This window comes from Citrus sinensis, chromosome 2, assembly GCF_022201045.2.
Source record: "Citrus sinensis cultivar Valencia sweet orange chromosome 2, DVS_A1.0, whole genome shotgun sequence".
Classification (NCBI taxonomy): Eukaryota; Viridiplantae; Streptophyta; class Magnoliopsida; order Sapindales; family Rutaceae; genus Citrus; species Citrus sinensis.
In genome coordinates, this window is record NC_068557.1 from 24544287 (window position 1) to 24558440 (window position 14154).

A 14154-nucleotide genomic window follows, 5' to 3' on the forward strand; every position below is an offset into this window, starting at 1 on the left:
TTTAAATCACGTATAAAGAGGTATCCTACTAATCATGATCACAAGAATACTTTCAATTGAACAATTTGAACTTGAGACAATCAATTATTTTCCTTTTAACTGACTACCCATCACTAAAGACTAAAAATCATATATATAGAAAAAGTAATCAATGATATTAGTTTCCCCAAGCTCAAATCAAATAGGAGGAAGACATGTTTGTTCTCGCTTCTCCGCTTGACAATTAATGATATTCCTTCAAATGAAGGTATTTACAATAGTCAAGCAACTAAGTAATTCTAGCTTTGAGGTGAATATCTCGTTGCTCACTGCAGTACAAATGATTCCCAAGAAAACATATGTATCTCTGTGTCAGAATTTTTTGTTAGATTCAACCATGTACTTGTCAACTGTCATTGCCGTAGTTTCAATCACGTACTTGTCAATTGTCATTGCCGCTTTCTTTGGTAAAGAGAATAACCAACAAGTGCAGACATCAAAAAAGTCCATAATACCTGCCACCATTGATCTTATTAGCAAACACCAGACCAAAACAGATGCAAAAACAAAATCAATTAAATTTTACAAAATTAAAATAAATAAATAAATTGCATCTACCAAAATAGATTCAGGTTAAAATTTTTCATGGTAATAGGAGGAAACTTGGAATCAGAGTTTGAGCTCCAATTCCAAATTTTCTTGTTCTTTGCAAACTACACACCAATCATTATGGGCCTTATATGTGTGTAAAAGAAAGAATGAAATCCCAAGTTAAATACAAATCAGGTGATCGTAGCTGGCTAAAGGAGGAGGTATCTACTTACCGTGTTGATCATTTGCCATCGCTCCAGTCTTTTAATCCTGGATTGCATGTCTTCAATAATGCCTTCTACAGGAGAAACCTCTCTACACTGGGAGGATTCCGAAGACGAACTACTACCCTGTTGATTTTGCCACCAGCATCAATATAAGAATTTTTGTTAAAGAAAAAACATACTCTTCAATATTGATAAAATCCAACATCAAAGGTTCTTTATTTTCTCTTATATTAACACATGATCTTTAGTCAGCATGGCAAGTGAGGGACCCCTTGTTCTATGATTCGCTGTTTACCTTTCTTGACTACAAACTAAGGAATATTTTTACCATGCCCTATTCTTATAATCTGCAGCTAACTTTTAGATAAATTCATGCAAACAGAATTTGATGAAGTCCTAAGGTTAAAATTGAAATTATTTGTTTTATCTCTGCAAAGAGGTATATAATATATATATATATATATATATAAACTGCCAGCCAGAACTTAGCATAAAAAGACCAATATGGTAAATCAATGAATTAAGAGAACTGAAAGGGGATTGCATAGACTTTTTGTCCATCCACTGGAAACACACCGTGCACATAATGGAACAAAAGTAATTTGTTGCTTTGTTGACAGCACTACTGCCACAAAATTAGAAGATCACACCATCAGCACAGTAGGTGTAGTAAAAACTTTTCAAATATGGTGCTCTAGGAATACAACTCTCTAGGGATAGCATAGCCAGAAATGTTGGAAAATGGAAACAACATTCAACATCTAACACTAACGCATGAAGGACAATCTCTCACCCACTTCCAAGAAAATAACAGTAATTGACGTCATCATAGATAAGGGATATCAAATTAAGGGAATGAAATCTAACCCAAAACAGAAAGATTGACACAGATAGCTATATAAAAGGCTACAAGGAGTTTTAGAGTTCTTTCGTCACATGAAACTTCATGATGAACAAATGAGAAACTAGAAGCAGAACAAGCTTGGGTGTAATCTCATTTAGTTCACATACTAAGTGAAAGGGAAAGCAAAACCTCTCAGATTACAGGCTGCCTCGAACCTAGAAGAGCATACCCGCTATCAAGAAATTACTTGTCTTAAGAAATGTAATCTTACCTCAATTTCAACTCGCCCAAGAAACAAGCTTTTACAAAAATATTATCTTTTATGCTATTTAACTGCCATAAAGTACCTGGGATTGTATAAAGTCAACAAGTTCCTGCAACCTTGCAGCTTGCTGAGTGTGAATTCCACTTGAACTTCTTTCTACTGCTGGTAATTTTTCCAAAATTATTTGGAGATAACTCTACAGCAAAAAAAAAAAAGTCAAGTTGCCAATTCAGGAGGCCTCACAAACATAAGAGCTGCCTGTGATTGGGGGAAAAACACACACACACACACATGCATCCATACATAATTAAAATATATCAAAGTGCTAAAGACATGACCTTTGTTGTATATGAACCATCCAATTTAAGAGTCGAACCAGCAGCTGCCACAGCTTCTTTGTCGACCCCTTTGATCTGTAAATATGGACTAGGGGCATCTTGCAGATGGTCTACCTCTATAAGAATCTAAATAGATCATTAAAATAAAATCTAACATCAATTTAAGAGAACCACACTAATAACAGAAATGCCAAAGAGAAAAAGGTTCCAAGAATATATAGGAAGAGAGCAACTAAAAAGCATAAGAAGACTTCAGTAAGTTAAGTTACATTAGAATGTAATCTAAAGTAATCTGACCTTTCCATCTTGGTAGATAAAAGCAGATGCTTCAATATAAGCTACGGCTTGGTACCTGACATGACAAAAGGAGATCATATTCCATTCACTGGTATATAAATCTATCAACTCTAACCAAAAAGAAAAACAAGCACAGCAAGCTAAAAGCAAGCTGGAAAATTTAAGACATAAAACACTATACAAAAGACAGAAGCAATATAACTGATTGCTAGGAAAAGCATACTCGAATTCAAGCATATGATGCTCTATCACTTCAGAAACGGCAGAAAATGAGGCTTGTGGTCCTTCATTGCTTATTTTTACACACAAGCTATCACATTATAAGATGATTTTCCAGTGAACTGATCCTTCAAGCTGTAAGATCACCACTAGATGCACTTTCATTACAACTAATTTCTATTTTAACCCTCTTTCTGCTCATAAATCATCGCAACCTCTTTATACTCAGGTTAAACCTAGCTCACAATATAAATTACATATGAAAATACTAGTCCTAGTATAAAGAAACTGATTACATTGTGAACACCAAGTGAAATTTGCAAGAATACGACAATCTGACTCAAAATTCAGGTCCTTGCCTTGATAATGATAAATAGTTAGGTTTGGATAACATTTTCTAAAGGAAATACCAAAAAGAAAAAAGCTTCCAAGAATGAAATAGTCTAACAGCCTGGAACAAGCACAAGATGACAAAATAACAGAATAATAAAATCAATGGTCAGATGAATTTAATGATAAATATTTGGCTTACCCAAGGTTAAGGAGGCCAGCAACAGTACTAATGCTAATATCAAAATCCACTTTCGGTTGAATGATGAAATTCCCTTCTCTTAGTGGCTAACAGATAGCATTCAGAAGAAATCAAGAATCAAGCACTCAGTAGAGATTCCAAGAAAGCAAAGTCATTATATAGTAAAATGGAAATATATTGCAAATTTTTTTTATTTAAACCTCTCGTATCAGCAACGCAAATCTGCCTTCACATATTCTGACACGAATGCAGTCGCTCTCCGTCAATTGCCCATTTGTAGGAATTCCAGGAAGCCTTAGATACATATCAATGAAATTCTGTGCAGAACTGCAGAACTTTGCAGGGTCAAGGATTTTTAAAATATCTTGATAAGCCACCTGCAATTGATTACAAGCAGTATAAAGATGCCAGTAGTAAGAGCACTGATGAGATTAGGATTAGAGGAGTAGAGCACACATACTTGCTTGTTGCTTTTTAAGACAAACAATGAACTCTCAGGGGAAAGCACAGGATCAAAGTCATTTCGGATTTTCAGCTGCAGTGACCAAGATGAAAAAAAAAGGTTGCAGCGGGATAGTTAGACTTGCAAATATATCATGTGATTAGGAGTGAAATGATAATCAATTAGCATCACTGCTCAAGAACATAGAGAATTGTCCTTGAGGAAATTAGATAGCACACTTTTATGTTGTGTAGGATCTCTCATCAAAGTAAAACAAGTTAACAGTAGTCATCCTCATGAAGAAAGAAACAAGGGAACTACACTAATTTCCATAACTTCAATCAATGGACTCTTTTGCCATAATGAATTTGATACAAAATAGGAAACAGGCCCTAATCTATTAATCTGAAATTTAACAACAAAAAGGCAAAACATTGATGATACTAAGGATCTGAGATATTTCTTATGCCACATAGAAAATACTTAAAAGGTTGACATTTTTTTGGAGTCTACTAACATGTGCATGAACAAGATGAGGTTCAATATGCTGCTGGAACATTGGAAACACAGTCATCATGATATCATTTTGGGACATAAAACATCCCACTCTACTTTTGTCCCGTTGAACTCGAGAAATCAAATGAGAATGAACACCACCAACCTGGATTCCAAACATGAAGTTAGTTCATTGAAAAATTATGAAGATCGCACAGAAAAAAAAGCAACAAGGGTGGAGAAGAAAGTCATCCTACCACAGCTATCCACAAGTCAAGTGATTTTCGGATTTCAGGATGCAAGGCATAAACCCCTTCAAATATTATCTGGTCAAATGAAACAAATTAAACTTCACAGGCTGAGTAATTGCAGCCAAGGCAACCAATATAGTTCATGTGTTAAATTGATACCATTCACAAAGAGTTCACCTACAGCCATGATAGATATGTCTATAATTATAGCTTAACAAAATGTATAAGAATTTTAGTAATCATTTAATGATGAAGCTTGAACTTGCAAGATGTCATGGTCCCAAACGGCTGCATTATATTGTGGCCATAGCACACCATGTATGTTAATATTGTAAAAACAGAAAATTACTATCTACTTAGCAGATTCTGAATACTTTCTCCTTAACATGTGTTAATAACAACAAGAACATTTCAATTTTCTACTATTTCTGTACTTTTAATGAAATTGAGAAGAAAGAGACCATAACAGCCCATCTTCTCTCCCTTCTCTCTCTTGAAGATTGGAAAACCACCTAGTGCTATCCACACATGATCAGATTTCTAGTTACTGTCTTCGCTTTTCCCCTAAAATATACCACGAAGTTCAAACACTACCCTTGGCAGCTGACATTAGGCAACTTAGACTAAGCAAAATAAGTAGGATTCATTATTTTCCTAGATAAGCCTAACAAGGAAATAGATTGCCTCATTGAAACCACACTCAAGGAATTAAATGTCACAATAACTGACCACACCACAATCTTCAGAGACTTCAAGCTCCTTGAAGCCACTTCTAGCACCAGTCTCCAAGTCAAATATGGGTACTTTTGTTCTTCGACCATTCCTTATATCACTAATATTCTGCAAAAGGGGAAAAAATGATGAAAATGGAAATGCTAACAAATGTGAGTGTTATTTCTGGCAACCATCAAGAAAAATCAGCAGTGCATAAGTGAGCATTACACATTTTGTGTATACAATGCTAATTGTAAGAAGTTTACAAATATATCTACAGATCTACCCTTTGCAGAACAAATTCTTTCAAATTAAAGACTGTACCTCATTACAGCCACCAGACTTCTCTAGTGAAGATGTCATTTAAGAAAGGGAACTCGGAAGTTACTAAGATCTCAGTCCACACAGGTGTTAGACAACTCAGAAAATTGGGGAAGATATGTAATTGTAGGAAAATTACAATTAAAAATGGAGCTCAATATTAGATCCCGTATTACATATTTATAACAATTGGGAGTCAAAGGGATACAAAGAACAAATTAGATTTTGTTTTCAAACAGCCAGAAATCCCCCGCCCTTCATAAATACGCTGAATTCTAAAGCGGGGACTATTGTCCAGAGCCTACAGCCTAGGTAGTCAGCAAACACATTGGATAAAGATATCCATTAGGCTGCAAAGGGTTTCAAACCCCTAGCCTATGTGCCCAATCTAAGGATTTATGGGGGATATCAACATAAAAAACCACTGCAAAAACTAGCCTTGTACATCACAATTTTTATGTATTGCAATGATGGATTGGATGGGGAAGAATGAGGAACAAAATAGATCAGCAAACAGTAAGCAAGGTAAATTAGTTGCACATGAACCAAATTTGATATACACAATTTTCAGCACCCTACCTTCGAAAGCAAAGATAGATCTAGTGAGCTGAAGTCATCATACTTAAAATCCTTTACTTGCTCAGATTTAAAATAGCTTTCAAGGGAAACCACTTCACAACCAACAATATTTGCCATTTTATGAGCCAGACTAGTCTTTCCGGATCCACTTGGACCTCCTGTGACAACAAGAGCAAACAACAGCATACAATAACATTCAGAGAGCTCAAACAAAATGAACAGATTCATAAATACCAACTCCCAGACAAAATATAGCATCATCTCCAAACTGTTAATCATGTCTCTTTTATAATTTTCCAATGCCAGCAGTCCAAAGAAATCTTCTTTTAGGTAATAGCCAATCTTTGTAATCTTACCTTAATCATAACAAATAAGAAATCATAAATAGCTCTGTTGATATTTACAAAATTTAATAGAAAATATGCAGCTAAGAGTGTATAGCAAGAACCACTAATACAGTAAAAATGGTAGTATTGAACAACTTTTCCTTAACTAATCCTCTAGATATTGCAAATGTCATTCCAAAATACATTCTAAAATATAATATAAATCGTTGAATTTATTATTGCTATTGCCTCAATTGTTTTCGACAAACGTGTCCCTTCTTTGTGATAAAAACGTGAGGATGTAAAAGTAAATAAACATCTTTATTGAGAGCTCAAACTTCACAAAACATATGGCTCCTACAAATTCTTCCCTTTAGCCAACCCAAGCCTTTTTCTCATGCCACACACAGCACGCTCAATAATTATTTCTGGATAAATATTAAGAACTTAGAAATCCAGTCATGCATTTAACCGTTCAAAAATTTTATTGACTGAAATTTCATACCATTAGCTTAATAAGCTTTATAAAGGCATCAAAGCTGACATGCACACTAAGAAATATGAGAGAGAGAGAGAGTAAAGTATGTATTTTACCAATTCCAACTATAACAGGGAGACCTTTATTTTCCAACAAAGCCTGAAAAAGGAAACATGGGTAAAAGAACTACATCTGAATGAATGTGCTTACAAGCTTCCTAAACATGAAGACATTTCATAATTGGAATATGATACAATTTCCTACATACTTGTAATCCACTAATCCTTACCTGTATTGCTTGAACAGAAAGAAGCAACCCTCTGTCAAAGTCATATGAATCAGGCATTGGCACAAGCTTCACGGTATCCCTGAAAGAGGAAGAACCTGCGGTTGCTTCATGAGAGTAGTCTAAGCAAAAATTTTAATGCAATATGATAAGAGTCAATTTATTTTGAAAAAGATGATGCATTCTCCGACAAAATGAGACATACCTATGACTGAACTACCAGCATGTGAAGGATCTGATGAAATAAAATGCCAAGTTGCTAATACAGGTTCCATTTTAGATTTCGTTGGGGATCGAGTCCATGGCTGAGATAGATCCTCAAGCTTCATAACAAGGTTTGGATTGGTACGGATTGGCCTTGGGGCAGCAATCACACTTTCTTGATTACTAGTGGTAGGTGTATTGGGAAAAAGTGGCGGTGTATTAAGGCGTGGTACGCCTGCAATTTTAGTCGATTTAGTTGGAAAGAACAATGACCATGATCTAATCAGCAGACAAACAAGTAAATCATACATAGGGAGAAAGTATTTAAAACAAAAGTTAACAAGTTAACAACCTTTTTTCTCAAGTACCATTTCCAGATATGATTTTGTAATCCACGGTCCATTGATACCCATCCTCAATGCTTCTGCTCCAACTGTCTATGCAACAGTAAAGTAAACATGACAAGATGTCAAGGGTCAAAATTTAAACAGTAACAATCTAAAATTCTAGAAAACATGTGCTATAACTTGAAGAAAAACGAGATATATGTAGAAGTTATAGAAGCATCAACTGATTGAATACCAGAGGAGACACAAGAATAGATGCTGCGTTCAAAAAAGACAACCCTTCCAATGACAGCATGTTGACATATAAACTACATTGTAGATATATGATATGTAGCTAACTCATTTTTCTGTTAGGTTCACGATCATAATTTCAAACTTTTTTCATCAACTATTCCATTTGAATGAGCCTGTGAGCTCACACAGAGAAAGTTAGGGAGTTTTATCTGTCAACATTTCATGTCCGTGTCAAAACAAAAGGCTCTCCTTTAGAGTCCACAAATCGTTGACAACACTCAAAACAGCATATTATTCACATGCCAGGGTACTAAAGATAGATTGACCAACTTTTCAGCCAACCATTAGTAAGAATTATATACTCGCCTCCTATTATCCTCTTCTATTTAATAAGCATATTTAAGAACCAACTCTTTGACAGCTCAACTACCTTCACAACAAAATCCCAGAATTTTCACAAAATAATATTTGAGAGGGAAGAGATAAAAAACCAAAACTTTTTCCACATCACCATAACTGCCTAAGAGAACATAATCATAATCAGTAATATAATAACAGAAGGAAATCCCAGATATTATCTTTAGCAAGAGAATAAGTTCTTACTTTCCTATTTGTTCCCCTCAGCACCATGAATGTCTCATCAAGAGTATCAATAGTTTCAAAGGACACTGAAAGATTTCCATAAACAACATATGTAGATGCCCGTTTATAACTGGCAACAACGGAGTACCCCAAATCCAACAGGCCGCCAAGTGTCATTCGTCCAACCTGTTACAATATACAAGATTAAACATGTAAATTGATAAACCATATTTATTTCATACCAACCTTGAATAGAGACTACCAACAAATGTAAAGATTGGCAATTTTATATTCATAAATATCCAGTATAAGGGTTGTGTTTTCAATATAGAACACATCAACTGATGAGATGGAAAGCCTGCACCATCTATGAAATGAAGCCCATTTCCATGATTACTTAATTGTGATGACAACACTCACTGTCAATATTGTCCGGAGATCTTCTAAAATACTTCATGGAAACTAAAATGTGTTTAAGACAATAAGATGTTATCATTATGTTTAAAGCTTAAACTGATTGGAATAATTTAGAGAATGCATGAAACAGCATATTATTCACAATACTCTAACTTACTGTAGAAAGACCAGTCCAACATTAATATTTGCCTAACTACAGCTAGTTACATTTCATGCAATGTGGCATTAACCAACTACGGTGGGTTTCTCTAATTAAGATTAGGGACAGTTCTATCAAGGATTACAGTTGATAATTATTCACTTACAAAAGGCTGCAGTTATACCCTCTTGAAACAAATGAAAATCTAATTAAAAATTCTAACAACAAACTTTTATTAGAACTCTACTCATTTAAAATCATGTCTACGTGACATACTAATAGAGTACAAACGCTACAATGGCTACAAGTGTTACACATCCATCTAAAAGACAAATAAATCCATTCGCGCAAACAGTCAAACAATCACACACTAAAAGTGACTGAAGCACAGATTAATAGCAGAAACAGAAACCTACTTGTCAAGAGAATTTTATTTAAGCACCGACTTTGATCTGAATACCACATTTATGCTAGTAAAATCAACTGCAAAAACAAATCTCACCTCAAACTCAGCTTTTGGCCTTATAATGAAATTTTTGTCAACAATTCTTTGGTCTCCAATTGAGAGATAATATCTAATACCCGATTGACGCATCTTAATCCAATCATTTATTCTTGCTTCTTCTGTTGCTGAGGGAGGCCTGAGGTACATCTCAATAAAACTGAAAGCAACATAAAGCATTCACCGTGCTCATTTGCATTCTAAGATTAGAGGTCACAATTTTATCTAAATTATAATAGTAAGTTTAGAGGTAGAAGCAAACACTCACTTGTCTGTTTGTGCTTCATTTCCTTGAAAGGCAGAAATAGAACATGCACCTGGTGCCTGTCATAACAATGTACCAATTTAGTAACATTTCAATCCAAGGGTGAACATGATTAACATTATCCCACACAGAATAATTTTTATTTCCCAAAGAAAAGAGATAGAATATCAGAGATAATAGAAATTAAAAATAAACATCAGGAAGAAGCCTAAAAATATTTGGAATAAGGCATCAGATGCACAAAACAGGGTTCCCAGTATATCACCAGATAAAAAGTAAAAATGAGAGTATATTGAGTAATAGGAAATGGGAACCCCCACAGAAAATAAATCTTTTTATTCCATACAGCAGCATGCTGCATGCAATACAATTTAACTTATGATACCACATCGAACAATATATGCACCTATCAAGGCCGAATAGCATATGCCGTCTCATTGTCAATTTTCAGGAAATAACAAGATAAGGGCACAGGTTTACAGATTTCATTATAGATGTTGTTGAAACAAAATACGAACAAAACAACCAGTTTATTTAATACCCGTACGCTAAATTACATAATTACCCAGCAGCATAAGTAACGAGATTCAGAAAGTTCAAAACATTGCAGGTTCCAACTGCCCATCAAACAAGCTTCATAGAAACTTGCTATTTCCATGTAACTTGGACGGACATAAAACTTCCACAAGGTACTCTCATGGCCGAGCCACTCCAAATTTCACTCACTTGGCTTTCATTCAAAGATTAACAATACATAATCTTAACTTCAGATTTTGATCACAATGTTATGTTAAATATGTTTCACCTAACTTCAACTTCTCAATATAAATATGTTCCTAAATATTTATTGTTTTTCCTACTTTTATCAGATGTGGTCACAACCAATGCGAAACGGTTTTATTCACAAAGAGAGCAAGACCTGTGAATGGATCATACACAAACACAGAAAAGAATACAATATAATTTGTGTGGAAACTGGAGCTGCAAAAAAAAGTGCAAAGTCAGAAGAACAAACTAAGTTATTGAAGAGAATTTATCAAGAAGATACAATAGTTTGCCTCACAATGAAAGGCTTAACAAAGTTTCAACAAAGCCATTTAGAATAACTCCACTACTGGAGAAGTAGCTTCAATTAACATAGGTGCAATTCCATGTATAAAGAAGTACATGGAGACTTTACTAAGCTAAAGAAGTACAAACCTCACTTCTGCATTTCAGCTTGTAAATTGCTTCTCTAAATGATGAAACAAAGCGATTGTTAATCCTAATCTGCAAAATAAACCCATCAAATGAAATATAAAATTGACAGTTAGATATTTGAAGACAAGAACTGGAAACACCAACCTGTGCATGATGAAGGTCTGGCTCAATGTGCTTTCTAAACAATGGGAAAATGCTGTCAATAAGGGAATCCAGCGAACAAGAATCTCCAATATCGTATTGAACTTTGGAAATAAGGCTAAAATGAACACCACCAACCTGATACATTTAAGAAATGTTTAAAAAATATGATTACTCGGGAAATGCTTGCCCCCTCCGATTCCTCCTCCCACCCCAAAAATAATATTTAAAAAGAAATTATTAGCAGGAAATTACCACTGCAACCCGAATATCTAGCAAAGAGCGCAATCTTGCATCCAGAGCATAGGTTCCATCAACTATTACCTTTAAGAAAAAAAAGTGGGAATAAATGAACTCTATAAAGCAATTGTTAATTATATTAACTGTAGTTTACACTTGCTTACCACACCAGAAGAAGCACCCTTTATCACTTTTGAACCAATGCGATTCTTTTGCTGATAATCAAACATTGGTATCAAAGTATCTTTACCTTCTGTCAGATCCTATTTGCAAAACAAAGGCTGCTTCAAGATACAAAACAAAGGAACAACTCATAGACATACAAATGCATCAGATGTTACAAATTATAGATGCAATACATCCAGTCACTGAAAAAGACATGTTAATTTGACACAGATTACCACAAAAGACGGGCCCTGAGTTATCTGAAAATTATGTGTATAACATATAAGTACTAAGACTTAACTGCTAAAAAATTTAGAGAAATTGATCTTCAGAAAATTCAAAGATTTCACACTCATTCTGAAATACTAAAAGATTTTAAATGACTTACCAAAATGTTTTGCATGACAATCCAGCAAAGTATGTTAATTTTGAACCATAGTAAAGAGGTGAAAAGCATATACAAACCTGTAGATTTTGGACTAATGCATCAAAATCTATTGAATCCAAATCATTTCCTTCATCAACCCCAACACGATAATTCTCCATTGATATAAGAGTACAACCAATAACAGATGCCAACTTCTCTGCTAAGCTTTATCAACCACCAAGATCAAATAAACTCAAAATGTTAATTTACTGAGGAGATAAAAAATCAAATGCTTCATTCTCCTCAATCTAAAAAATATGACAACAACAAAACACAAATCATACAGTTTTCATACCTTGTTTTACCCGAACCGCTAGGACCACCAATGCCAACTGTAACAATGCCCCCTTTCTTCTCTCTAAGCTCTTGAATAGATTTTACTAATAAATAATACCCATGATCAAAAGACTGCAGCATTTCAACAAAGGCAAAGATTAGACTTCTTGGTTGAACTTCAAAGCACAGTACCAAAATTTTGTTTTGGACATTCAGACTACAATAGAAATATCATGATAAATTCAAGATTTGGATTACGACAAACAGAAACCATCGGGACTAGGAAGGTCAAGATGACATACAGCACAGTAGCGGAATTAAGCAGCATCAAGCAATCGCACACAAACATTCTCACACAATTTTAGGAATATCAACAATCAAAACACTGCAGATTACAAGCTCAAAGCTCCAGCAGTGGTCTGTCTTCTTGAAAAAAACATTAAGGTAAATGACGACTTTCATTCTGATAGCCCAAGATGTAAATGGAATTTATCAAAAAGTCCCAATGATATATGATATAAATTAACTACAGCTTCCTATGCCTTAAAAGTTGATAAATATAAGCAGAACAATGAGGGAAACTATGCACGCAAAGTAGCATTGAGAGAGAAAAATCAACCACTAGACTCAATACATGCTTGCACAGTGCACACACACCCAGACAAATGCACAAGCATTGAGAAACCTCGACAGAAAATCAATAAACTGATTATTGAAATCTACAAATTAATGAGTTAGACTCCTTTCGCCACAAATAACTCATACATAACCTGCTTCTGCAATCATAAATTACCATGCAAGACATAAATTGAAGGAAAACATTTTCAATAAGCCAATAGTTTAATACATAAATTCATCAAAACTCAAATTATCAGGCAGAAAATTAAAGGAGAACACAACCACCCAGAAAACAACATTGCCTCCCAAATTTCAAAACAGCCCAGTTTCTGGAATCTATAACAAAAAATCAAAACTAACTCCCAAATTACATCGAGCAAAATATTTAAAGTGCATAATCATAAAATTAAAAATTAAACAAAAATGGAAAATAGATTCAAAAATTCTCAAATGAATTTAAATTATTTACCGCATGGACAGGGAGAGATTGCAAGATGGAGGGCGAAGATGAGGAAGTGGAGGGCTGTTGTTGAAAGTAATCCCTTCCTCCTTCTTCGAATACTCGCTGAACAACTCCATCGTCCATTTCCTTTCTGTCCTTTTTTTTCTTTTCCTCAAATTTTTTGTGTTAATTATCCGTTATGGCAACCAATGAATCAAATTTAGTAAAATTCAATTTTTCAACCAATACTAGTTTTCCGAATCTTCGTTCTTCAATCAAATTAAAGATTAATAGATAGATGAGAGAGGGAGATTCAGGGTTTGGTAATTGGGTTCTTGATTTCGGTTCGCATCGCTTGTTTCTTTCTTTTGCTTTATCATTTAGCATGCTGCCGTACACCTTGTTGCTTTGCCTAATGCAGTAATGCTAGCATTGCCTCCCGCTTGTTTTCTTTTCTCTCAATTTTCCTTTTCTTTTCTTTTTCTTTTTCTTTTTCTTTTTCTTTTTCTTTTTTATATTCTTCAAATTTGACACGAACCCACGAACCCACGAATATGCAAACTTTGGGGTAGTTGAGCGCAAATATAGGAATATATTTTTTATTTCTTATTTCAGTAAAAAAATATAGATTATATTAAATTCTATTAATTAATGACAATTGGATCAATTAAAATTTGGTTTGTTATTTGCAAATTGAGGTAGGTTACAATACAAAATATTAATAATAGATGTGGTAGTACCAAAATAAATGGGTGTTTAACTAATCCTAAT

At 34.4% G+C, this 14154-nt stretch overlaps 1 protein-coding gene across 4 annotated transcripts; it reads right to left on the reverse strand.

Moving 5' to 3' along the window:
* Positions 1-110: 110 nt before the first annotated feature.
* On the reverse strand, positions 111-13880 carry LOC102609255 (uncharacterized). Of its 4 annotated transcripts, XR_008051835.1 has the most exons (27): positions 13411-13880; positions 12343-12455; positions 12086-12212; positions 11620-11718; positions 11471-11539; positions 11219-11353; positions 11075-11143; positions 9878-9933; positions 9610-9769; positions 8573-8737; positions 7741-7825; positions 7390-7623; positions 7188-7282; positions 7015-7057; positions 6095-6252; positions 5210-5320; positions 4487-4555; positions 4252-4395; positions 3753-3827; positions 3493-3669; positions 3293-3378; positions 2542-2596; positions 2245-2370; positions 1989-2102; positions 1374-1419; positions 804-920; positions 473-494 (listed from the first exon to the last, which is right to left on the reverse strand). XR_008051835.1 is itself a non-coding variant. In XM_006469115.4 (26 exons), exons 1-26 carry the CDS (start codon positions 13525-13527, stop codon positions 429-431), a joined length of 2865 nt encoding a protein of 954 aa, XP_006469178.1. In that variant the 5' UTR covers positions 13528-13875; the 3' UTR covers positions 111-428. The 4 variants fall into 4 exon arrangements, 3 of the variants coding, with proteins under 3 accessions (XP_006469178.1, XP_024950350.1, XP_006469179.1); XM_006469115.4 differs by lacking the exon at positions 1374-1419 and having other exon boundaries at positions 111-494; positions 13411-13875; XM_006469116.4 differs by lacking the exon at positions 473-494 and having other exon boundaries at positions 820-920; positions 1374-1422; positions 13411-13879.
* Between the last annotated feature and the right edge of the window lie 274 nt (positions 13881-14154).

What these genes read in the sequence shown, in the direction of transcription:
- LOC102609255 (XM_006469115.4), bottom strand. Translation starts at nt 13,527, where the DNA reads ATGGACGATGGAGTTGTTCAGCGAGTATTCGAAGAAGGAGGAAGGGAT. An exon ending in AGCGGTTCGGGTAAAACAAG is followed by an intron (nt 12,213 to 12,342) that starts GTATGAAAACTG and finishes TGGTTGATAAAG; the next exon opens with CTTAGCAGAGAAGTTGGCAT. An exon ending in CTCATCTTGTTCATGCACAT is followed by an intron (nt 3,828 to 4,251) that starts GTTAGTAGACTC and finishes TGGTCACTGCAG; the next exon opens with CTGAAAATCCGAAATGACTT.